The sequence below is a fragment of the Palaemon carinicauda genome, chromosome 36, assembly GCF_036898095.1.
Source record: "Palaemon carinicauda isolate YSFRI2023 chromosome 36, ASM3689809v2, whole genome shotgun sequence".
NCBI lineage: Eukaryota > Metazoa > Arthropoda > Malacostraca > Decapoda > Palaemonidae > Palaemon > Palaemon carinicauda.
In genome coordinates this window covers 22,180,893-22,208,389 of record NC_090760.1, presented here as the reverse complement: position 1 = coordinate 22,208,389, position 27,497 = coordinate 22,180,893, and the positions used below count along the sequence as shown (strand labels likewise).

Sequence of the window (27,497 nt, the reverse complement as noted above, 5' to 3'; positions counted from 1 at the left end):
GTTGACGCTGTACTTCCTCGCGCACCCATGGTTGTTGACAGTTCACAGACTGTGCAGCAGTACCATGATATTGCGTCCGGCTCCGTCACGCATCCACCAGTGCGACCGGATTCAGCGAGTCAGACGTTGCCCACTCCGTTGCCGTTTTCTCATCAGTTTCGGATGAGGAACCCTCTCATGAGGACGTTGCTGAACAAGACGATCAGCCCCCAGCCCTGCTATCCATCCAGAAGATGCTGAAGAAGGAACGCTGCCCAGTCAGGCTGTGGATGAGTCTGGTAGGGACACTGTCATCCGTGGATCAATTTGTGTCACTAGGAAGACTACACCTCCGTCCTCTTCTATACCATCTAGCTTTTCACTGGAAAAGGACAAGACGCTAGAAGCGGTCTCGATCCCGGTTTCCGGAAAGGTAAAGTCTGGTCTGACTTGGTGAAAGGACTATATCAACCTTAGAGAGGGTCTTCCCCTGACTGTTCAGACTCCCAACCACGTTCTCTTCTCGGACGCATCGGACGTAGGCTGGGGTGCGACATTAGACGGTAGGGAATGCTCGGGATTATGGGACTCGAGTCAAAGGACAATGCATTTCAACTGCAAGAAGCTACTGGCAGTACGTCTGACCTGGAAAAGCTTCAGGTCTCTCCTTCAAGGCAAAGTGGTGGAGGTGAACTCGGACAACACCACGGCTTTGGCGTACATCTCCAAGCAAGGAGGGACCTACTCTCTGACATGGTACGAGATCGCAAGGGACCTCCTCACCTGGTCAAAAGGTCTAGACATTTCACTAGTAACGAGGTTCATCCAAGGCAACTTGAATGTCATGGCAGATTGTCTCAGTCGGAAGGAACAAATAATTCCAACAGAATGGACCCTCCACAAGGATGTATGCAAGAGACTTTGGGCCACCTGGGGCCAGCCAACCATAGATCTCTTCGCAACCTCGATGACCAAGAGGCTCCCAATAGTTTGCTCACCAATCCCGGACCCAGCAGCAGTTCATATAGATGCCTTTCTACTAGATTGGTCACATCTAGATCTATATGCATTCCCTCCGTTCAAGATTGTCAACAAGGTACTGCAGAAGTTCGCCTCTCACGAAGGGACAAGGTTGACGCTAGTTGCTTCCCTCTGGCCCGCGAGAGAATGGCTCACCGAGGTACTTCGATGGCTAGTAGACGTTCCCAGAACACTTCCCCTAAGGGTGGACCTTCTACGTCAGCCTCGCGTAAAGAAGGTACACCAAGGCCTCCACGCTCTTCGTCTGACTGCCTTCAGACTATCGAAAGACTCTCGAGAGCTAGAGGCTTTTCGAAGGAGGCAACCAGAGCGATTGCTAGAGCAAGGAGAACATCCACTCTTAGAGTCTACCAATCGAAGTGGGAAATCTTCCGAAACTGGTACAAGTCAGTATCCGTATCCTTGACCAGTACCTCTGTAACTCAAATAGCTGACTTTCTCTTATATCTGAGGAAAGAACGATCTCTTTCAGCTCCCACTATCAAGGGTTACAGAAGCATATTGGTATCAGTCTTCCGTCACAGAGGCTTAGATCTTTCCAACAATAAAGATCTACAGGACCTCCTTAAGTCTTTTGAGACCACGAAGGAGCGTCGTTTGGTTATACCTGGTTGGAATTTAGACATGGTACTAAGATTCCTTATGTCAGACAGGTTCGAACCACTACAATCAGCCTCCCTGAAAGATCTCACCTTTAAGACTCTTTTCCTGATATGCTTAGCCACAGCTAAAAGAGTCAGTGAGATTCATGCCTTCAGCAAGAACATCGGATTCTCATCCGAAACGGCTACATGTTCTACAACTTGGTTTTCTAGCCAAACACGAGCTGCCTTCTCGGCCTTGACCAATATCGTTCGATATTCCAAACTTATCGTATGGTTCGAAATGAACTAGAAAGAGTCTTATGTCCTGTAAGAGCTCTTAAGTTCTATTTAAAAACCTTTACGAGGCCCGTCTGAAGCTTTATGGTGTTCAGTTAAGAATCCATCTTTGCCTATGTCAAAGAATGCTTTATCCTATTTTATCAGACTGTTAATACGAGAAGCTCATTCCCATCTGAATGAGGAAGACCAAGCTTTGCTGAAGGTAAGGACACACGAAGTTAGAGCTGTCGCAACTTCCATGGCCTTTAAACAAAATAGATCTCTGCAAAGTATATTCGACGCAACCTATTGGAAAAGCAAATCAGTGTTCGCGTCTTTTTATCTTAAGTATGTCCAGTCTCTTTACGAGAACTGCTACACTCTGGGACCATTCGTAGCAACGAGTGCAGTAGTGGGTGAGGGCTCAACCACTACAATTCCCTAATTCCATAACCTTTTTTAATCTTTCTCTTGAAATGTTTTATTATTGTTTTTGGGTTGTCCGGAAGGCTAAGAAGCCTTTCGCATCCTACTTGATTTGGCGGGTGGTCAAAGTCATTTCTTGAGAAGCGCCTAGATTAGAGGTTTTGATGAGGTCCTTTAGTATGGGTTGCAACCCTTCATACTTCAGCTCCTAGGAGTCGTTCAGCATCCTATGAGGATCGCGAGGCTCAGTAAGGAAGACGTACTTAAAAAGGCAGAGTAATTGTTCAAGTCGACTTCCTTACCAGGTACTTATTTATTTTATGTTTGTTATTTTGAATAACTGCTAAAATGAAATACAAAATACTTAGCTCATAATAATGTCAACATGTAATGCTGGTCTCTACCCACCCCCCTGGGTGTGAATCAGCTATATGATCACCGGCTAAGTTTAATATTGAAAAATGTTATTTTCATTAGTAAAATAAATTTTTGAATATACTTACCCGGTGATCATAGATTAAAGGACCCTCCCTTCCTCCCCAATAGAGACCCAGTGGGCCGAGGAGAAAATTGGTTCTGTGTTGACATGGAGTACTTGAGTACCTGCTCGACAGATGGCGCAGTTGATGTACACCCCCACCTGTATAGCGATCGCTGGCGTATTTTGTCCTTAGGTTTTTCTGTCGGGCAGCAGAGCTGACAGCTATATGATCACCGGGTAAGTATATTCAAAAATTTATTTTACTAATGAAAATAACATTTTCCTTTGGTAACTTCTAGTATTGAATTAGAGTGAATATTTTCTTTGAAACTGGCATGAGGTGTAACATGGGCAATGCAGTTGGGATTTTCAGAACATGTGTTTAATTCAGTTACTTTGGCATCGTATGGTTCAATACAAATGGCATATCTTAATCCTGCATCAAGTTTTTTACACACGCTATATTTACAATTCTCCTCAGCATCTTTCACAGAATATATGGTATTGCCAATGGAGAGATTGAATCCTTTGTAGTTGGCATTTAATTCTCCACTGTCAATGTTACCATTAATTCTCTATTTAAAAATATCGACCATACCCAGGATAGCTTCGACACACACAAAATACCCAAGTCTGGCAAGATCTAGAAATCTGAGACTATATGATCATTAAGTAGTTCAAAAGATTGACTGCATAATGTGTTCACAGTTAACGTTTTACCCCCAACTATCCCACATTTGATGACCTCTAGAAACTAAATAGGTGGTACTGTAACAATGTCATAAAAAATAAGAGATATCGCAGCCCCAGTATCAGTAAGTACAGAACAGATGTTAATGATGGGCTGATGGACAATGTTCTTCTTTGCTTCTACTGATGTAAGTGCTATGCTCCGTGATGCTCTGGTGGCAGGTGTGTCTGTTGTCGGGATGCTTAAGGAAACCCTAAATGGCGGATAACTTTGATGAAGTCGGGAAGGGTATCCGCATCTTCCCTCATTTATTTATACATATGCGCACAATGTACCCCACCTTCCCACAACACTAACATCTGTCATTTATTTTCTGTTGGGGGACATATTTCTTGACTGTGTCCCTTTCTCCTACAGATGCTAAATATCTGGGACCTTCCATAGTTCCTGCTGTCAGGTCTCTTCTTATGGCAATGCTAACTGCTCCTGACGGCAAATGTTCAATAGCTGCAATCATGGTCTCTCCCTCAAGGCTGCAATCTTTCTCCTTGTCCTTCTCAGGCATCTCCTTCAGCTGGTCCTTTTCTCCCTTCCTTTCCTAGGCGAGCAAGAGAGCTGTAATCTAGTTCACAGCTTTCTTTAGATGTATAAGCTCAAATAGGTTGTGGATGATGCTAAATGGAAGCACCTTCTGCATTAAGATTTGAGTCAATGGCTCCTTTATTCCTTCTAATGAGCAATTCCTCCTGAAGAATTCATCCATCTCTTGTCGGATCTGTAGAAAGAAGTCCTAATTACTCTTGGTTTTGGCTTTAATAGAGGTGCAGCTGCTTAAGTATTGTTGAATATGTTGAGAAGTGTTGTTGTTTTAGTTTGAGGTAATCTGGACAGGCTGGCAATATCTTGATGGTTAAGTACAGTACTTGTTGTCATCCATCACACCGTGCTTCACTTACCCATAAGTCTAATGATGTTCATTGTGTGTCCAGGAATTTTTTTCCTTTGCTACTTTGATTCTTTTTATTAAAGATTCAATAGTGCAGAATCTCTTCCCAAACTGAATTTTAGTATACTGGAGAGTTGGAATATCTTTGGTAAATGGAGGTAAATTGAATGGACCTGTGTGTAAATTTGACTTGGGTCACACGATCTTCATTTCCCCTTTTAGGAAGGAATGTTGAATGTGGAGTGTTGTCCCTTCTGCTTGGCACCAGTGCTGGTATGTCATCTTCATCTTGAGTTAGACCAGTCTAATCAATGGTGATGTGTTGACCCCTGAGTTCCGAACCCCTTTAAGTTGCACTTTTTTCTTCTTAAGGGTGTTTCATCTCCATGTTGCTGCTTGATGACATTTTACTTGATAATTCACTGTGCTGTTTATTTCCCTCATCTTTCTAATCTCTTACATCAGGCCTAGAATCCCACTGATACCACCAATTATTTTGTCATCCCCACTTTAGTCTAAAAGGTAAACAGTATTGGTGTAGCTTTTTCAATGGTGATGAAATAAAACATATAACAAAGTATTTGAGGAGGATATAGATTCTACTCTCAGGTCTTGTTTTCTTTTCTTTATTTTTAAGAAATAATTTATTAGGAAGAGGGATAGAATACTATAAGCATTACAGTATTGATAGCCATGTTAAAGATTTTGCAATGTAAATTCTACGGTTTGTAACACATGCACATACACATAGATGTAGCAGTCACGGGTGGTGGGGAAAATTAATATCAAATACGTTATTGTAATTTTAGTAATTAGTACATGGGACAACCATAGGGCTAAAATACACTTGAAAAAGTCAGTAGCCTTCTGACTGTTGGCTATAATGTTTCTATGGCAACTCATGCTCCTCTATTGTGGAAAGTTACTGTTATGTGACAATTCAGCAAGTGCCAATGTGTGTTGAGGTGTGTCCCTGTTGTAGGACATGTTAAGGTATTTCTTTTCCAAGTGTCACATGAATAGCTGACACAACAGGTGCTGGCATATCAGTAGTCTCCCTTTCCACCCCACTGGTCTGCAATCACTCTAAAAAGAGATTCCTGGGACTGGTAAACTTCCTACAGAATTTTATCCTCGTGCTCACAGATGCCAAACCAATATCTGCCAAAACTGGAGGACGTAAATCCCAAGGGACCAGGAAACTGAAATGGCCTGCAGAAATAGACTGTGCCTTTATGTGCTTGAAGGAACTGGTCATGGAGGACATTATGTTGTTGTACCCTGACCACTCAGCTGATGCTAAACCCTTGGAGTTGTTTGTTGACGCTTTGGGTGATAGCGTATGACTCCATGACCTTTTTTGACTTCAATACCCGTTACTCTACCATAGAGAGTGAGTTGGCTGCTCTGCGATGGGGAGTGAAAACCTTCAGTGCCTTCCTCTATGGTCAGTTCTTCGTGATTCATTCTGATCACCGTCCCCTGATGTATCTTCATGACATGAAGATGGTGGACAGTTGTCTAGCACGGACACTGGAGGACCTGCCTGAATTTAACTTTGTTGTTAACTACTGTCCAGGTGATCAGAATGCTGCAGCTGACTGGTTATCCTACTGGCCTGCATTAACTGACTATTTGCTTGCTACTGAACCAACCACTCCCAAGTTGCCTACTGGACTGGCCTTGTATAAGGAGGTTTGTGGTGGTCCAGACTCTCTCATAGAATTCTTGGAGTTAGTCGTGAACTGCTGGATGGAAGGGTCAGGTATTGCACCCGACTCTCAGCTGAAGGGAGTCAAGCACCGGGATACTTTAGTTCAGCAGTTTCTGAAAGACGCCAGTCGATTAGGCTTCAAACTGTATAAGGCTAGCAGGAACAGGATCAAGGCAATGCATTTTCCAGGTACAGTCCCAGTTCTAGAGTTGCTCTTGGCTGTGTCTTAAGCTATTGAACCTGGAAATCGGGGTCCATTGGGGTCCCACTTGTCCTGTAATCTATCGTGATCCATCCGTGACTGAGCCTCAGTGTGCGCATCTTCAGTGTCTGTTGTAGTGCATTTTAACCCTCTGATCGAGCTCCGTAATTACATCCCTCCAGCTAATGGGATCCTGGGCTATAAGATGGAGGTCAAATCTCGAGTGCCTGATGCTGAGGACTTAGTGGCTGATGATCAGGAAGCACCAGAGAATTGTCCTGTAATCCAGTATGTAACTGAAACGGCACCTTGTCAGTCCAGTTGTACGCATGTGTCTCAACACTCATCAGTAGGTTTAGTAATGATACAGGAAACCTTATTTTGTGCTCTTGTTGATACAGGGGCGCAGGTTTGTCTTGTGAGTGAGTCTGTACTGAGCCAACTTGGCATAGAGTACCATGTACTGTCAGGAGAACAGTTAGAAGGGTTGACCGGTACCTGCACTAGCATTCTAGGCTACGTCCAGTTGGAGGTGAAGTGTCCTTCCGAGTGGAGACTACCGCTGTGTAACTATGTGGTGGTAGCTGCCAAAGACATTAACTTTTGTTTTGTTCTTGGTAGGAATCTACTGGACGCAGCCTACCTGACACTGGATTCACCCCGAGAACAGTTGGTGTACGACCACACTACTATTCTTCAATTGTCTCTCAAGGTACTCTCAGTCTCCCCACTGCATACCGAGACCACTGTTATGAAGATGACTGACCCAAAACCTGATTATGGAATGTTCTCTGGGAATGTTCTTTTGTCCTTTAGTCGGGTGGCCAAGATCCAAGATCATCATCAACAGATCCTGTCTGTCATTAAGATGATCTACTCCCAGGTTCCTGTATCTCGAGTTGCACGTTCCTATCTGCCCTATAGATGTTGGTCTGACCTTTAAGTGCACATGGATTTGCTAGTGAAGTTGAACCCAGATGGCTCGGTAGTCCCGGTAGTCACCTTCAATGTCCTGATAGACCTAGTTGCCAAGACAAACCTCCAGAATATTCTCTAGGGATTGGAAAATTGACTGCAATGCTCTGTCTACTCGTTTAGCACAAATCTTTGATTAGTGTAATCAGGAATATGTGCCAGATGTGTTGGGAATGTCAGACTTCGAAGGTTTCAAGGGAGGTGGTTGCCCCGCCAACTTTGAAGATAGTGACCTGAAAGGGAAGAAATGATTAGTGCTACTCTGAAATTTGAAAATTTTGATAAAATTTTCTATTATAATTTTCTGTAAATGTTGTATACAGTACTATCAACACTGTGTACTATGTACACACAGCACAAGTGTTATCTGTATAATTCCACACCTGAGATTTTGAACAGTCTTAGTGTCACCATGGTGACACCCACTTAAAAAGTATCGCACTGGAAGTGTCAACACCTTTTCACCCTAATTGATAGTCCCAATCAATTCACTGTCCATCGCAGCACTAGACGACAGGTTTTAATACACTACCTGCCGCCACCACGTAATGCTTTAGTTCGTGCACTTGCTTTGCATAGTGTTTGTAGAACACTCTGGATGACTTCCATCCAGTATATGATCGAAGACGCTCAAAGTCCATATACTGAAAAAAGTTCAGTGATGAAGCAATTTTTCTTGGATCATGACCTGCGGGTGTACTGTCAGGATCCGCTCTGCAAATGAAGTAGGTGAGCTTCGCCCTCAGTTGTTTTAGGGATAAGTTTGATCCTGAAGTTTCTCCTTTGAAGAGCTGTCCTCCCCTGAAGTCTGAAGTTCTTCGAAGATAGACCTTAGACACTCTACTGGACACAGAGAGACATCTTCCTTCAGAGGGCAGATTCTCCAGGGACCCCATCTCTTAGTGGGTAGCTCGTTCTTGGCGAGAAAGGTTGGATCAGGAAAGAGATTCAGTTCTCCCACTTCTGTGAACTGAATGTGGCCCTCGTTTCTTGATAGAGCTACTATTTCACTAACTAGCTGTGAGGCTATAGCGAACAGGAAAATAACCTTTTGGGTTAGATCCTTAAGAGAACAATCTTCATTGTTCACAGTTGAAGCATAATGTAGGACCTTGTCCAAGGACCATGAAATGGGCTTCGGAGGAGCTGCAGGCCTAAGTCTAGCGCATGCCTTCGGGATCTTGTTAAAGATTTCGTTCATCAGGTCCACTTGGAAGGCGTATAGAAGAGGTCTAGTCAAGGCTGACTTACACGTAGTTATCGTGTTGGCAGTCAGACCTTGTTCATGAAGGTGGGTAGAGAAGTACAGACAAAAGTCTTTTGAGATTTCTTTCGGTCCTTTTGCTTTAACGAAAGCAACTCACTTTTTCCAAGATGATTCATATTGTCTTCTAGTTGACTTGGACTTGTATTCTTCTAAGAAGTCTATACTGCCTTTTGAGATCCCAAATCTTTTCTTAACCGCTAAGGCGAGAAAATCATGAGATGAAGGTTTTGGGTTCTCTGTGATGAAGCGAAGACAGTTGACTTCTGAACCCGTTGAGATAATGCTGGATTCGGTAGAGGGACCAGCCTCAGCTTCAGTTCCATCACTAGAGGGAATCATTTGCTCTTGGGCCACTTGGGGGCCGCTAGAGCTGCCGTTCCTTGGAAGGATCTCAGCTTGTTGAGGACCTTCAGCAGGAAATCGGTTGGAGGTAACAGGTAAATCCGGGTCCATTCGTTCCAACCGAGGGACATGGCGTCCGTTGCCTCCGCCAAAGGGTCTTCGTATGAGGCTACATATCGAGGTAGTTTCTTGTTGTCGCTCGTCGCGAAGAGATCGATCTGCAGTTCTGGGACTTGTTCCAGGATGAAGGAGAATGAGTGTGTCTAGGGACCATTCTGACTCTATCGGCTTGAGCCTGGATAGAGCGTCCGCTGTCACACTGCGGAACCCTTGTAAGTGAACTGCTGATAAGTGCCATCTCTTCTTTTTCTCTAGACGAAAGATGGCTAATATCACATGGTTGATATGGGGCGATCTCGAGCCTTGTCGGTTCAGACATCTCGCTGTCACTTCGCTGACCAAGATCAGCCTGGTGTGGACTGATCTGCGAGGGGAGAGTTTTTCCAACGTCAAGAGGACTGCCATGGCCTCCAAAATATTGATGTGAAAGGCCTTGAACAGAGATGACCAAGTCCCTTGGACTTTCCTTTGATGGGAGTGATCTCCCCATCCTTCCGTCGAGGCATCCATGTGGATGGTCACCGTTGGCAGAGGTGGTTGCAAGGGCACAGTCCTCGTTAGTCCCTTGGCCTTCGACCATGGCTTGAGAAGTGATCGTAGTATGGCCGGTATCGGTCTTTTTAGATCTCTTCAAGCGTTTAATGCGTATCTTCTCCAGACTCCTGATGCATCTTTGAGCTGTGTTCTTAGCACTGGGTCTGTTACTGCTGCAAAATGGAGAGAGCCCAGTACTCTTTCCTGTTGGCGTCTTGAGATCCTGTCGGATTTCAGTAGTCTCTTGACAGACCCTGCGATCTCCCTCCTCTTCCCTGAGGGAATGGAGAGGTGGTGTGACCTCATTGGAACAGAGAGGCTATGTGACCTCAGGTTCCAATGGATTTCCAGCCATTGAAACTCTTGAGCTGGAGAGAGTCGAGACTTCTTGAAGTTGATCTTGCATCCCAGATGTTCCAGGAACGAGATCACTTTCTTGGATGCTTGCAGACAAGCCTTTTCAGATGCTGCCCACACCAGCCATTCGTCCAGGTACGCTGCTACCTGAACACAACTTTTAGGCGTAGTTGTTGCACGACTACGTTTGCAAGTTTCGTGAAGATCCTTGGGGCTATGTTTAGTCCGAAGGGTATGGCTCTGAGAACATACTTTTTCTTCTGTAACTTGAATCCTAGGTAGGAGGAGAGGGGGCGACTGACTAGAAGGTGCCAATAAGCATCTGCCAGGTCTATTGAGACTGAACGCCCCTTTGGGTAACAGGGTCCTTATGTGTTGAAGGGTTAACATCCTGAACTTCCTGTTTTCTATGAACTTGTTGAGTGGCGACAAGTCCAGAATGACTCTGAGTTTGTCTGAGTCCTTCTTGGGAACACAAAACAGCCTTCCCTGGAATTTGATGGACTTTGCTTTCCTTATAACTGTTTGCTCAAGAGCTCTTAAGGTATATTCTTCTAATGAGGGGGTGGAGTGTTGGAAGAATTGAGGAAATGATGGTGGAGACTTGTTCCATTTCCATCCTAGTCCATTCTTGATTAGGCCGTGGGCCTAAGGATCGAAGGTTCAACGATCCTGAAAATGTCGGGAGCCTCCCTCCTACCGGAAGCATTTCCTTGCTTCGATTGATCGGAGGGTTTACCTCCTCGACCGTGTCCTCCCCTACCTCTTGAGGGATGTCTAGAGGAGCCCCGTCTGGATCCTTTACCTTTCGGCCGAAAGGTAGTGGTTTGCCTCTCAAACCTGGGGTTGAATGCTGGTGACTGGGCAACCAGCTGTTGAGGCACCACGTGGAAGGTGGTCTGTGGTTGGGCCACCAATTTGGGCGCCGCGGTTATGGTGACTGTGGAATGTTGTTGAGCAGGCCGAGGGGGAAGTCTAGGCTTTTCGTCTTCCTTTTAGGTTGGGGACCCGCATCCGGGGAAGACTTCCTCTTTGAGGAGATGGCCCCACTTCTGGAGAAGGTTCCTATTGTCCGTGGTGGCTTTCTCTACTACCTCTCTGACTACTTCGTTCGGGAAGAGGTCTTTACCCCAGATGTTAGAAGATATCAGCTTCCTGGGTTCGTGTTTCACTGTTGCAGCAGCGAACACGAACTCTCTACAGGCTCTCCTAGCCTTCATGAAAGCATACAGGTCCTTTACTAGGGTGGCCATATGCATTTTAGCCAGGACCATGAACATGTCGGGTACTTCTTTGGCCTGCACACATCTCTATGCAGTTTTATAGGGATAAGGATGCAGCAAGTCTCTCCTTCGTCTCTTGTTCCCTGCGCAAGAGAAAGTCAGAAAGTTTAGGGAGATTCTCGCTAAACTGTCGTCCAGCGATGTGTGCGTCCAGTTTCTCTACTGAGAAGGTGAGGTGGACTTCCTTCCATTCCTTCTCTTCCTTGGACAAGGTTAACAATAGAGGCCTGCACTCCTCTAGTGCAGGGCATGGTTTGCCTGCCTCCACTGCCTTGGCAACAGTTTTAAATGCCTTCGACGTAAAGGGGAAGGCTATTTAAGCAGGAGCAAGAAAGGTAGGATGTTTCTTGCTCAAGGCGGACACTTTCGAGTTTGAATAGCCCGTCTTTTTCAGGCTACTCGACAAGAGAGCCTGTGCCTTATCGTGGTCGAAAGCCATGACCTCCTTCGGTTCCGTCTCCTCTTTTGGCGTTGGTTCATGCTTCAGTCGAATGAAGCAATCAGGGTAAGCGTTAAAGCTTGGCCAACACTGGATGTCGTCTAAGGGGACGGCTCCCATCTTCTCCGAGATGTAGAGTTTGCCGTTAGTAATTGGCATAGACTCCGCCAACCTCCAGGGATTGGTTTTGGAGCAGGCTGGGAGGTCTTTAACTCTGGGTTGCTTGTATGACCCTCGGGAGGCGTTAAGTGGAGCTTCACGGAGCTCTCTTTCGAGTCTCGCTTTCCTTGCTTCGCCTTGCTTGCGAATGTTCTCCATTAAGGCCATAAGATGGGCCAGTGTTGGGCTCATGTTGTCCAATGGAGGGGGTAGAAGCTGAAGATGTTGAGGGTAACGGCTCCGGTGCCGGCACAGACGGAAGGGACTCCGACTCAACATCATCATCTTCTTCCGGAGGTAGAGTAGACTCCTCCTCAGGATCATCCTTTTGTAGATCCTTTTCCGTGTCTGTGGACACTTCTGACATCCTTCCCTCCTGGTGGATGTCCATGCCTTGCAACGCCTCACTGACATCCGTCTCGATGGCAATCTGGACGCAGGGAGGTCTGGGTCGTGCTTGAGGCATGACAACTTCATCACCTGCTTTCGGGAACAGCAAGCTACGCATCCTATCGGTAGGTAGGTATGGTCCCGGAGAGTTCTTCTGGAACCCTCGTACCCACTTGCGCAGCTTTACTCGTTCCGCATCCCTCGACTCCGTTGACTTGGGGTCGTCGAAACCTTCGATCACCAAGGTCCGGCAGAAGTTGCAGTCCTGGGGGTCCCAGTACCGCAGGTTTTCGGTAGTGATGGTGCAGGGGGCATGAGACCTGCACGCTTTGTGACCGTAGAAGTTCCTACTTCTATGGTTGCAGATCGCATCGCATTTCATCTGGGGTTCCTCGTGTAAAGAAAAGAAATTTAAGTGAGTATAAGGTTGTTTATCTCACATGATAAACAAATTATGCAAAATGTTAATATTTTAACCATTATAGCTTAGGATAGTAAGCTAGAAGGGAAATAGGAAGGAAAGACACATACTTGTGTCTCCTTTCCAGCCAATTGCTGTGACCTCCTCCCAATATTAAGGTTATAGAGTTTCCTTTATCCGGGCAAACTCAAAAGAGAAGGGTTCTAACCTCTAGGGATAGAATAAGTGTATACTACCACTGACCTTTCTTAAATTATTTAATATTGTGGGGTAAGTTATTAACTGATTTCTAATCAGAGTATTGTAGAAATTCTTTTCTTTCAATATAGGATTGGTCTCAGCAATAGACTGTGCAAGGATACACAAGGTATGTTGGAAAATAACCACTGTATAATATATACTATAGTTTTCCGTCTGCAGTGTATACTATACTGCAAATATACTGGCTACTTTATAATCACATACTGTAGTTCATCCGGAATCTTGCCTGCTAGGCCAGCACCTGGCGGCACAGTCCGATCGGTCCAGCCGGCATGCCGCCGACTGAGTAAGTACCTGACGGCACCGGTCCAGCCGACATGCTGCTGGCTGGGTTAGTAAATGGCAGCACTAGCTGACAGAGAGAGAGAAAGCATGGAGTGAAGGGCTGCCTTATTAAAATGTATGTTTACAATAAATAAGGGTGTAAGTATATAACCTTATTGCCTTTCTCCAGATTGAGGGTTCAAATGGAAGGGGAGAATGCATCATTCAAGCTTCCATCCAGCCACAAGATCCCTTGCCGGTCATTGCCGTTTTCAGGAATGTGGATGGCAGTCCAAGGGAGAACTGAAGAACACTCGGCAGCAGAGGGGTCTCCCACCGGCAGCTGTCACAGCCAGCACAACCTTTCCCGGAGCCTTACGTCCATAAGGGAAAGAATGAGTGACTATACAGCTGCTTATGTAGGACCCCGGCCGGCACCACAATCTACCCGGCAGGCGGTGAGATTGCAAGACGACGGCCAGAGGATTGCGATAGCTAGGCCATCACTAAAGGACAGAGAGGGGCAGGGAAAAGGGTCCGATATCAAGTGTAGAAGAAGGCGGCAGGATTGCCACCACTTCCACACAAGGGTGAAACTTTGTTTCAGTATCGGCGTAGGGTCTGCCGAAACAGGACTAGTCTTCTAGACCGCAGGGGAGAAGGTGGCGGCATCATACTACCACTTCAAGTGCGGCCTAGGGAGGCTTAGCCTCCAATGCCGACAGCTCTAAACTGGCAGGAGAGTGACTACTCACCTTGCCGATCGGCTGCCGGCAGAAAGACTGAATACTCTGAGGTTCTGTTGAAAACCCAAGCCGGTATACTCGCCGGCAAGGGTGGGAGACAGAAAACACTAGCCTAGTCAAGCCTGAGTGAAATACTCTATGGCAAGACTAAGATAGCGTTGTCGCCTATGGCGGCACTCAGAGGGAAGGAGGGATTACCCTTAAATCTCCACAGGAGACGAGTATCGATTTATATAATTAATTCTAGGAGATATACTATCTCCTGTTGAATTGATAAAACGATACACGAGGGTAACCGAGGATAATGAAAGTATACTAAAGCGCATAGGCTAGGTAACCTAGCGCAGGGCGAGATCTCGGTTACCTAAATCACCGAAACCCTAACGTATACGATCGACATAAGGAAGAGGAAATTTGTATGCACAATATATCTTTACTAGTATAATTGTGCCTAAATAGCTTTCATATTTTATTAATGCTATTACCACTGGGAATGTTGTTCTGCTAACTAAATAACACATGCATAACGAACGACAGCGCCCATGGCGCCTCTGGTGACCGGCCAAGCTCCAAAACACATTAAATCAAACTAATTTCACTGTGAAGCAGGAGCTAAAATTTTTACACTGTAAAGAATAAATACTTAACTTTCCAGAGGCAGAAGCAGCTGGAGATTGCATATTAAATCCACAATAACGATCAGAAACGTTAGATAACACGAAAAACCACCGTGCGCAATTGCTACTGAAATAGGAATGAGCGCCATCTTGGAGCCATGTAATAGTATGGGAGGAAGGGTAACCTTGATAACGGCTCCCCTTCAGTTTAGCCACTTTCCCCCTCAAAGCGAAAACGCTATTCGGGGTGAAAATTGCTGTCTCGTATCAAGATATACGTCCCCTGATTTTATGCGATATCCTTAAGAGAAATTTTAAGGATATTCGTGCCAGGAGTTAGTATTCTGGAAACCTAAAGGTCAATTCTCTGGGAATATCACTTTAGCCAAATATCCCTTAGAAAGCTACCAATAGGAACCTTCCATCAGGATGACATGGCTTGAGCCCAAAAATCCTATTTACTTAGACAAGCCATATTGCTAGTATCACAAACACACAGCTTCCGCTGGCTGGTAATCGTCCAAGCACAACTATTTTAGCAAGGGGAGGGTTCCAACTCCCTACGATATATATCACATGAGGAAGAACACCAGGTCAAATGCCAAAGCCAATTGGCGAGGACTTCTTCTCTCCTAAGAGGTAAATCATCCCTATAAATATTGGAGGGTTTGTATATAGTGTCGGAACAAATAACAAATATAAAGGTAATTTGTATTTTTTCCTAACAACACAGACTGGAGCTATTTATACAAATTGGCCCGCCAGCCCTGTCCTCCAAGAAAGCCCTGCCCAAAAGCAAAGTGGGTTCTCGACACAGGTGTGTGAGTGAGTGGGATAGCCAGCTAACTAGCGATGGGGATGGTTATCCCTTGCTAAAATTATCATGGCTTGTCTTTCTGTTTTGCCAAAAATATATCTCTATAAATAGGTCCAGGTTTGTATCGTTAGGAAAAATACTAATTACTTTCAATACTTGCTAAGTTAAATCAGAGCAGTGCAATATGAGTATTATAGTTTGCTATGCACTAACAAATGCTTCCACTGAAGAAAGGAAAGATGAATACTATGAAGAAATGCCGAGTGTAATTGATGAGATCCCAGAAAGAGATATGACTGTGATGGGTGACTACAATGTTAAAGTTGGAAGGAATGATCAAGGTATAGAGAATGTGATGGGTGTTGAGGGTCTTGGTAAAGTTGCAAATGAAAATGGAGCACATTTCATAAGTTTCTGCTCAACAAACAATCTTGTCATTAGTGGTACTCTTTTCCAGCACAAAGACATCCACAATTATTCTTGGACTTCACCATATGGCAATTACAACAAATATTTGGCACTGTCGTCCAATTAATTTGTTATGCATGTTACTAGGATTTTTCCTAAAATGACCATCCTTTGCATTCAGATCTTTCCGGATAGTACAATCCTGTTCCTAATACTAGGTATGTAGTTAATTCTAATAGTCATGCCTTCTCCATTATAAGACTCAATACTACACAGTGTTCTAGAAGTTTTATTCCAACTATGACCAAATTGTGGAATGATCTTCTTAGTTGGGGGGCAGTTGAATCGGTAGAAAAACTTGCAGCAAATATATTTATATAGAACAGGGTGACATGAGTGTCTCTTCATAGTCTGTATATGCAAGATCTATTTTAATGTGGTCACTGTTCTTAGAATATTTCATATCAATTGTTCATTACTTTTATTGTATTTTGATTATTTCTTTATTTCCTTTCCTCACCGGGCTACTTTTCCCTGCTGGAGCCCTAAGTCTTATAGCATCCTGCTTTTCCTACTAGGGTTATAGCTTAAGTAATCATTACAATGATAATAATAATAATAATAATAATAATAATAATAATAATAATAATAATAATAATTGTTCTGTATTAGAGTTGATAATTATGATTATGCTTAATTATGAAAATCAAACATTAGCATTTGATAAATGAATTTTTTTTTTTAAATTTATGTAGTTCTATGAAAACATTTTAATCCCTAATTGGAAATTTGCAGATGTCGCCTCGTTCCTATGGAAAATTTGAAAAAGGATTCCCTGTAGCAGTGAATACCACAGAAAACAAAGCACCAGTTGCTGTTGGATGTACAGCGCACAGTTCCATGGACATGTTTATGGCAGCTTGTCAGGGGAAGGGCGTTAACATCTTACACGTTTTTAAGGATACCCTTTGGGCTATGGGCTCAAAAAGTTTACCACCATCTTTAGGAATACCAAAAATAATGATAGATAAAAAAATCATCAAAGGTGAGAATAGATGAATTAATCATATATGCCTGTAGTTTCATAATAATGGTCTAACTGAAAATTTCATTATGGAGTAAAGTTTGCCACTTTTTTAATGCAGTAAAGTGAATGATTTTCTATATTTGAGCAGTTATTCTATATTCACGACATAATTAATGAAAGTTTTGTCATTACTCTCATTGCAAAAATTCCTCATCTTTAGATACTCTACCAGTGATACAACAGCTATTCAGAAAGACTACCTAAATAGGTTAAATGTTAACTTCATAAGATATTTGAGATAGGCATTATTTCAGTGAAACTTCCTGGAATGTTTCAACTAAAGAATCAAGAAATTCACAAAACCCATTGTTCTGATTTGTAATTCGTACTTTAGCCACAGCCTCGGCTGGCTGCATATATTGTGTATGATAGTGTTTTCATTTGTATACTTTCATGCTAAGAGATTTGTATATCAGAACCTCTAGGAGATGTAACTGCAGGTGGATAAGCAATGCCCACCCATCAGACAGCTAGATGTTCACTTTTGACTTTGACTGCAAGTTCACAGATGTACCCTTTCTGCCGCCTTCAATCTTGGCTAAATTTTTTTTTTTTTCTTTTCTTTGCGGTGAATGGAGAAGTGTACTGAGATATGATTGTGTTCAGATAAACATGGGAAAAAATGGGTCAGGTTTATGTCAAAGCCTGCCATCTGTCGTCACCTGCTTTGTGCTTTTTTTGGCTGCCTTTGCAGCTGCGAAGTTTGCTTGAGAAGAGGAAGAAGTAGTCCAAGAGGGATTCTCGGTATCAAATGTGAAGCCAAAGATGCTCTATAGCTCCTTTGCTTCTGATCCCTCTTAACAAGAAAATGCCTTGGCATAATCTCTCTGCTTCAACATGGAACATCGTTTCCTTGTCAAAACCTTTAGATGCCAAGAGGGCCCTTGAACTTAGGTAAACTATCCCCAAATTTGACAAAATTTATTTCTATATTCTATTTCTTCTATTCATTATTACTCTGATCTCCCCATAATTTTATAAACATTTTAGTCTTGCTCTCCTCACTCTATAAGTAATATTTTCCTTATTCGTATTTGGTTGTTTATTTATCGATACTATTATGGTACTATGGTAGAGTACTGATATATAGGATTAAGGATAAAACAGAGAATGCAATCTTAGAAGTACAGGGTGGTTTTAGAATGGGTTTTAAATGGGTTGTATGAATCAGATTTTTACAGTTAGGCAGATATGCGAGAAATATTTAGCAAAAGGTAAGGAGGTGTATGTTGCGTTTATGGATCTGGAGAAAGCTTATGATAGAGTTGATAGGGAAGCAATGTGGAATGTGATGAGGTTATATGGAGTTGGTGGAAGGTTGTTGCAAGCAGTGAAAAGTTTCTACAAAGGTAGTAAAGTATGTGTTAGGATAGGAAATGAAGTGAGTGATTGGTTTCCGGTGAGAGTGGGGCTGAGACAGGGATGTGTGATGTCGCCGTGGTTGTTTAACTTGTATGTTGATGGAGTGGTGAGAGAGGTGAATGCTCGAGTGCTTGGACGAGGATTAAAACTGGTAGACGAGAATGACCATGAATGGGAGGTAAATCAGTTGTTGTTTGCGGATGATACTGTACTAGTTGCAGACACAGAAGAGAAGCTTGGCCGATTAGTGACAGAATTTGGAAGAGTGTGTGAGAGAAGGAAGTTGAGAGTTAATGTGGGTAAGAGTAAGGTTATGAGATGTACAAGAAGGGAAGGTGGTGCAAGGTTACTTGAGGAGGTGGATCAGTTTAAGTACTTGGGGTCTGTTGTTGCAGCAAATGGTGGAGTGGAAGCAGATGTACGTCAGAGAGTGATTGAAGGTTGCAAAGTATTGGGGCCAGTTAAGGGAGTAGTAAAAAATAGAGGGTTGGGCATGAATGTAAAGAGAGTTCTATATGAGAAAGTGATTGTACCAACTGTGATGTATGGATCGGAGTTGTGGGGAATGAAAGTGATGGAGAGACAGAAATTGAATGTGTTTGAGATGAAGTGTCTAAGGAGTATGGCTGGTGTATCTCGAGTAGATAGGGTTAGGAACGAAGTGGTGAGAGTGAGAACGGGTGTAAGAAATGAGTTAGCAGCTAGAGTGGATATGAATGTGTTGAGGTGGTTTGGCCATGTTGAGAGAATGGAAAATGGCTGTCTGCTAAAGAAGGTGGTGAATGCAAGAGTTGATGGGAGAAGTACTGGGTGATAGGAGGATAGATGTGAGAGAGGCAAGAGAGCGTGCTAGAAATAGGAATTAATGGCGAGCGATTGTGACGCAGTTCCGGTAGGCCCTGCTGCTTCCTCCAATGCCTTAGATGACCGTGGAGATAGTAGCAGTAGGAAATTCAGCATTATGAAGCTTCATCTGTGGTGGATAACGGGGGAGGGTGGGCTGTGGCACCCTAGCAGTACCAGTTGAACTTGTTGAGTCTCTAGTCAGGCTGGAAGGAACGTAGAGAGGAGAGGTCCCCTTTTTTGTTTCATTTGTTTGATGTCGGCTACCCGCCAAAATTGGGGGAAGTGCCTTGGTATATGTATGTATATATGTTAAATGGCATGGATATTTCCACATTTTGTTAATACAGTACTCACTGCTTAGATGAATGGGTTATAAGGGATCATGGTTGAGATGTTTTTGCATTCAGACATATATGTGAGAGTATTGGATGATCTCCACAATACCAAAGATGCTTTGGACCTTTTAAGAGGAACTGTTCTGGAGGGTTGAGTCATTGGAATCCTGGGAGATGATGATCCAATCCTTGGGGGTAGGACTCAGCTTCTCGTTAGAAGCCATCATTACAGATACAAGGAAATATGATTAATTATTTTTAAAATGTCAGTCGTAACAGGTGGGATTAGCTCACACCTGTGCCTTTATATCTGGTTTGGGGCTATTCCACGGGTAGGGTATGGAGTTGACCATCTGGAAAATATACTCTTACTGTGCTGAGTCTAGAAAATATAAATTTCCTTCCCAATGTATGATACCTTCTTAATATTCTCAAATAGTTTGAACAAACAAACAACCAAATATAAGCAGAAACACACAAGCAAACAAACCTAACTATGGATATTTCGTATAAGGACCCCCCCCCCCCCCATCCCTGGATATGCTGACTTCCAAATGACACCGTTGATGACCACTGTTGATGCGGGAAAGGAAAGTCTTCCTGACTCTTCAGCTATGGCCATATCTTCCCTTCCTGTTGATGACCTCAAGACCAAAACAGATCTCTCTTTGGATACCCGTAGCTCCAGTGTTTACACACCAAAACCTTTTATTCCATTTTTTCCTTAATACCAGGGGAATAAAATATTTTGAAATATAAATGAAAACTTAAGAGTTTTATAAAGTGCAGGAATTTCTCACAATATCAACTATGAAGACTTATTCAATCTTTTCAAACCTTTTGGAAAGATGGAAAACTAGAATTAAAACTCTTAAAAGATAAGAAAAATTTTGCAGTTTATATTACAGTAAATATGCTGATTCTCCAAAAGCTAAGATAGCTTTTTCAACTGATGAAAATAACTAAGTTTCTGATGTCTCATGCCATGTGGAAATGTACAGTATAAAACATATTATAGATTTATAGTTTGATCATATACCTAATTGCACCGCCTTGTATGATGTTCAGTAAATGGCTCCTATAGTCATACCTGAACCAATTCGGTAAGTTGCATCATTGAAGGAAGGATATAATAACATCATCAAGGGCTACAATTGTCTAGAAGAGAAAGTAGGTCGAATTCCCCAAGGTAACCTGAAACGACATGGTTAAGGTTTACCAGTTAAAGCCTGCAATGAAACTCAAGCTGTTTTACTCAATAATTTTTCAGCAGTTTTTGATTTTATTGAAAGGATATCTCCTCACCAAAATTTTAAAGGAATGATTTATAATAGAGATTTTTGGAAAATATACTTACAAGCAGTTTCCAACTCATGCTTATGCTGATTCTCTTTTTCTTTCCAAATTCCATTTTTTCAGTTTCGCTTTCAACTGCTCATTCTTCCATCTCTCATACCTATCCCTTTCTTTCTTTTCAATATACTCGCAAAGAGCATCACCTTCTTAACCCAAAAGCTTACCTAACTATCATCTCTTTCATTGTCTCAATCATTTTTCTTTTTATATTCTCCCTGTATCAGTTGGTTACGGTGATGAAAACCATGGCAAGGTCTAACACATGCTATTTAAAGGAATTTCACTTTGTGTATCACAGCCACACATACTGGAACTACTGTAGGACTCAGACATGCCATATCTTCCACCAGTCATTTGCTTTTCATTAGCGTTCAGGCGTTACTTTGAGACTTTACTGAAGTTTTATTGACTTCATTTTTCTTATAATGAAATCTCTCTTCAATTGACAACAATAAGAGATGAAACCTTCCAAAAGAGGTAAGAGAACTCTTACCCTCACTTGCAGTTAAAAAAAGCTCCTGTTACCATTGACAGGAAACCATTTACATACACAGCTTTGAATACTGTAGTGACAGGCACCTCAACTAAGAAAACCAGTTGTGGGATTAATATAAAAGAGATTAATCAAATAGCAGACTTGGTTAAAAACTACTTATCCTATCTCCCTTAATCTACCCTGGCTAGATAGGATGAGTCGTCATGGTTTGATGAGACCTCTAGAAGCAAGTCTGGAAAATAGTTTAATTAGTAGAATTAAAAATTATCTTTTGACCTGTAGAAGGTCAATGCTATTGCTGACATCCTAACAAATATTATGGAAGATATAGTGTGGGAATGACCTAGTTGGGAATGTGATAAGTCAGTCAATAGTTGTTTTTACATCCTGAAGCTTGGCTGCAGAAATTTTACAAGATAAGGGGGTTGTTCTCTCTCTGTCAGGTAGATGTTATAGTACTGTACTTCACTTTCACAATTTTCATAATTCTTCATTCCATCTGTAGTGGACATGACTGAATACCTTTTGAGGGAAATTTTAGTTATGGATAAGTGACAGGAGTAGGTTCATGAAGCATCTAACATCTTTCTATTTAATGGAACTAACATGATGGAGGATGTTTCAAAGGTCAAGTACTTGTTAGCTTTTGCTAAGTCATGCCTTTGTTCTCTCCATCTTTATCATTCTATACTTACAGGCTAAGATAGTAATGATAAATAAACAGGATTCAGATCTGAAAGTTATTTTAGATTGGATGCTTATGGTAGATTTTAGAGGATTTTTACCCATTATTATGAATCCCACCATCTGTATCCAATAATCCAAGTCAAAAAGCTAACTGAGAGGGAGTCATCCACCACAGGAACCTTGATAGTACTAACTACCATACTGAATAGACTTTTTTATATGCCTGGAATAAGAAATATGGTCTTGTGGTTACCCATCTAGTAACCCCACCCGAAATTAGCCTTGAGCAGAGGACGCTGAGTTCTGTTAGATGTGTACTTGTCCTGAACCTTGACCTTAAAATAGACCATTTGCCTTTTCAGATGAGTAGAGCTGAATTTTCAGCAACAAGTTGTCACCGAGAGAGTAGGGGAAGGTGAAGTTACTTTTCCTGACAGTTTTATTCAGCTCCAACATGTAATCATGTCTGTAGAATTGTTTGAGCTAATGGCAGGAGATTGAAGTGGAGCCTGCAGTTTGAGAATCTGACGGGAAGGCCGACAGCTGCCTTTTCGTGAAGGGTGAAGGGTCCTCACTTGTCTTACAACCAGATAATCTTTGGGCCTGATTCCATATTGTCATAGATATTTCAAGCATTGGACACTCAAGGGAAGTTGGTGTTGGGCAAATAAGCAATAGATGACGTGTCAAATAACTATGTGGTATGCACAGCTATCTTGTTTGTTATCCCTAAGGCCTTCTGCCAACCCATTCCAGGATAAGGACTGTAGCAATGGTTAGTCGTTCCATTTTAGGATTCACCCCACTAAAGATATTATTATTATTGTTGTTGTTGTTGTTGTTGTTGTTGTTGTTACTACTACTACTACTACTACTACTACTACTACTACTACTACTACTACTACTACTTGCTAACCTGTAACCCTAATTTGAAAAGCAGGATGCTATAAGCACAAGGGTTCCAACAAGGAAAATAGCTCAGTGAGGAAAGGAAATAAGGAAATGTACTACAAGAGAAGTTTAAGAATAACAACATTAGATTAAATCTCATAAATAAACTATAAAAACTTCAAAATGATAAGAGGAAGAGAAATAAGATAAGATAGTGTGCCCGAGTGTACCCTCAAGTAAGATAACTCTACCCCATTATGGTACAGAGGCTATGGCACTATCCAAGACTAGAGAACAATGGTTTGACTTTGGAGTATCCCTCTCCTAGAATAGTTGCTTGCCACAACTAAAGTCTTCTATCCTCACCAAGAGGAAAGTAGTCATTGAACAACTACAGTGCAGTAGCTAACCCCTTGAGTGAAGAAGAATTGTTTGGTAATCTCAGTGTTGTTAGGTGTATGAGGACAAGAGAATGTGGAAAGAATAAGCCAGACTATTCGGTGTATGTGTAGTCAAAGGGAAAATGAACTAAAACCAAATAGAGGGATTCAATGTAATACTGTTTAGCCAGTCAAAGGACCCAATAATTCTCTGGCTGTAGTATCACAACAGCTGGTAGGTGCCCTGGCCAACCTACTACTACTATCTTTGTTTTAGTGGGGAGAGGTAAGACTATTCAGCTCAGGATATTCTGCTTGAGGTTAGTCACTCTCCCTCAGGTCCTTACCAAGATGCTTAGATGTGATAATTCCAAAGGTGGAAAATTTCAACTTTTTTCTCATATAATGATGCTTGATAATTTGCTTTGTAGTCTTATTTTTCAGTTATTATTCTCAACAAATTTATCAGCTTCATGGCAGCATTCCACAAAGTTTTGAGTGTTCAATTTAGTAATTTTGAGATGAAATAACTGCTTTCATTCAAGCTTAGTAACTGTAAAAGGCTTGTAATCTACCTGAAAACAAAAAATTAATTATTTAGAAATTTTATTGTTACAGACCTCTTATTTTCATTTAAATTATCTTGCCATCATTTCTGATTTATCCAGTTTAGATTTATTTTTACCAAACATATGGTATTGAAGATTTATTCAACCAAGATGATTAGATCTATCTATCTATCTATCTATCTATCTATCAATCATGGCACTTCCCTTTCTAATTTTGGGGGTTAGCTGACAAAAAAAGAAGCAAAGGGAATTTTTCTTTTCTTAATTATACCTGGCCTGACAAGTGATTCAGCAGAGTTTGATTGGTACTGCTAGGGAGCCACAGCCCATCCTACTCCGTTATCCCGCACAAAAACAAGCTTCATATGCCGAATCACTCTACTGCCGCTACCTTAACAGTCGCCATTGCGACCGGAGGAAGCAGCAGGGCCTATCGGAACTGCATCCCAATCGCTCGCCATTCATTCCTATATCTAGCACTCTTTTGCCTCTTTCACATCTATGCTCCTATCACCCTGAGCTTTCTTCACTCCATCCATCTACCCAAACCTTGGCCTTCCTCTTGTACTTATCCCATCAACTCTAACATTCACCACCATCTTCAGCAGACAGCCATTTTCCATTCTCTACATGGCCAAACCACCTCAACACATTCATATCCACAGTAGCTGCTAACTCATTTCTTTCACCCGTTGTCACCTTCACTACTTCATTCCTAACCCTATCTAATCGAGATACAGCCATACTCCTCAGACACTTCATCTCAAATACATTGTTTCTGTCTCTCCGTCACTTTCGTCCCCATCAATTCCATTCCATACATTGCAGTTGGGACAATCGCTTTCTCATACAAAGCTCTCATCTACATACATTCCTAACCCTCTATTCTTTACCACTTCCTTCACCGCCCCCAACACTTTACATCCCTCATTCACTTTCTGATGTACTACATCTGCTTCCACTCCATGATTTGCAGAAACAATAGACCCCAAGTACTGTACTTAAACTGATCTACTTCCTCAAAATAGCACCACCCTCCCTTCCTGTGCTTCTCATAACCTAACTAATACCCACATTAACTCTCAACTTCCTTCTCTCACACACCCTTCCAAACTATCACTAATTGACCCAGCTTATCTGAGTGTGCGACCAATACAGTATCATCAGCAAACAACAATTGATTCACCTTCCACTCATGATCACTCTCATCTGTCAGTTACAATCCCTGACTAAACGCTCGAGTATTCATCTCTTACAATTCCATCAACAAACAAATTGAATAACCATGGTGACATCACACATCCCTGTCTCAGCCCCGCTCTCACTGGAAACCTCACGCTCACTTCATTTCCTATCCTAACACACGCTTTACTGCCTATATATAACTCTTCACCGCTTGCAATAACCTTCCACCAATTCTATACTGTATAACCTCATCACATTCAACATCGATTCCCTATCAGCTCTATCATAAGCTTTCTCCAGATCCATAAATGCAACATGCACCTCCCTACATTTTGCTAGATATTTGAAATAAAAAAAATTTACATTGTGTTTTGTAAATACTGTTCAGTGCATGTATCAATAGGGTTTACTTGAATTCATGCCTTACAACTGTGCATATTAAATTCATTAAGTGACTGTGGTATGAAAGCTTATTGTAAGTTAAGACTGTTGCCTTTGCCTTTCAGGATAATTTATATTAACTGGAAAACCACCATTTCCACCCATTGAGATTTCAGAATAATTTATAATTTTCTGTCTTGGTGAGTAGATTCTAAAGACTATGTAAGGTATATACGTTTGTACACAGAAAAAAAAAATAATTGATGTGCTGTAACCTTTTTTTTTTTTGTTACAGAAGAGAGAATAAATGAGATTAAGATGCAGACTAAAGAACTGGAAGATTCTGAAGAAGTCGCAGAGGAGTCTGTAAAGGGTGTTGTGGAAGATGTTAAAAATTTAGATATTGATGAGGTGGCCACAAACAAAAGTGAAGTAGCTCCTGAAGATGATGCAGCACAAGAGGAGATTCCACAAGCAAGTGGTAAAGAAAATAAACTCTTTTCGCTTTGGAATTAAGGTTACTTAGTTTGGCTTTGGAATTAAGGTTACTCAGTTTTACAAATGCTTAAATTTTGGGTGACAAAATTTCATTTATTTCAATGATTCTTTCCAAGAATTTATATTGCTTACATTATCTTGAAGCTCAGCTTTTCCAACATGATTTGAAATTAGTTTTAAACCTGTCTACTCTGACTTCCTGATGTATTACCGAGAAGATGAAGCTTCTATGATCAAGGAGCAGTGTTGATAACTGCGACAGGTTAGCAACCCTTTTCTGTTCTCCTGACAGCCATATACTGAATTTTGTTTTGAATATACATTGGCATTCCTTCAAAGAAGTTTGAAAAGTTCAGCAATAATAAAAAACGGTTCTCCTTGACTAGTTGCTATAGCCACCCCTTTGATGACTGGACAAATCATTAGCACATGGCTTGATCCACAGTCATAGTCTCTTAGGTAGACAAACCAGTCCTGTAAAGTGTAGTTTTTTATTAGATAAACTTGATAGCTGTTTTTTCTCCCACTTTTTTTATTACAATCTAAGTCTCCATTTAATAAATGTTATTGTGGATTGTTCAGGATTATCTCTAGAATTCATTTGACTATATTTTTGGGGGGGAAGTGTAAGGTAAACAGCTGTTATTATCAAGGTAAGACTGAGCCCTCCCCTTTTGTTTAGCTTCCGTTGATGAGCACCTTCTTGTTTAGTTACTTAAAAGCAGCTTGAGTGTAAGTCCTGGGTTATTGCTTAAGGAACTTTGCTTAAGGAACATTTTAAAGTCCTTTTTTTTAATATTAAAGATTTATTTACACCCTGCTTTCAATTAAAGAAAATAATTTTGAGAGTTTGGATTCAATTAGATAATTGGACAGTTAATACTGATTGTTTTGCTTTATATTACTTTGTAAACATGTTTCTACCCAGTTTATATATATATTATTGAAATCTTACACTTTATTTGCTTTCACTTGCAGTCTTTGATTTATAATGTAACCTAATATTACATGAATGATTGATATTAGGTACCTTTAATATTATATACCAAGAAAAATTTTAAGTGAAGACTTCACACCTTTTCAGTCTTCTTTTCATGGGAAGTTTTTCCTCTTGAATATCTGTTACTAACATTTAGGCCCATGGGTGCCTGGTGGTTTATCAAGAGGTCTTTTCCTTATCTGTTTCTTTATCTTCTCAAACCCATCCTTACTGTTTTCCCTTCAGTTGAAGAGGCTATCCTGGAAGATATTTAGCCTTGCATGGTGTATTGGCTCCGCCATGTTAACCAGTTATTCCGACTTTTTTATCTCTACTCTATGGGTTTTATCAATCACTTTACAAATATTTCTGTACATATTGTTTTTGTTATCATTAATTTACTTTTTAAGCATGATGAATCTTTTTTATTGTCATTAATTCTTATCTTGTCTGGAGACATTGAGCAAAATCCAGCACCAGAATGCCCTAGATTTCGTCCGTGTCGTCTACAATATAGTAATAATTATATTGAAGCACTTATAGTTGTGTCAAGATAGTATGCTATTCTTTTATGCTCAGGAACTTTGGTTTCTAATATGAGGCACTCATCTGAGCTCTTCATAACTGGTTTTAAGAAGCCAATAATATTGAAACGGGATACCATTCCTAGGCCAGGGGAATGGTGGTGTATATTAGGACTGA

The 27,497-nt window shown here is 41.7% G+C and overlaps 1 protein-coding gene across 1 annotated transcript in view; it reads left to right on the top strand.

Annotated features, from left to right (window-relative positions):
- The window catches only part of LOC137628803 (eukaryotic translation initiation factor 2D-like), a 191,459-nt gene that overhangs the window by 55,801 nt on the left and 108,161 nt on the right, over nucleotides 1-27,497 (top strand). The window contains exons 3-4 of the mRNA XM_068360027.1: nucleotides 16,539-16,788; nucleotides 25,614-25,799. Coding sequence (XP_068216128.1) covers nucleotides 16,539-16,788; nucleotides 25,614-25,799 — 436 coding nt within the window. The remainder of the gene's footprint in view (nucleotides 1-16,538; nucleotides 16,789-25,613; nucleotides 25,800-27,497) is intronic.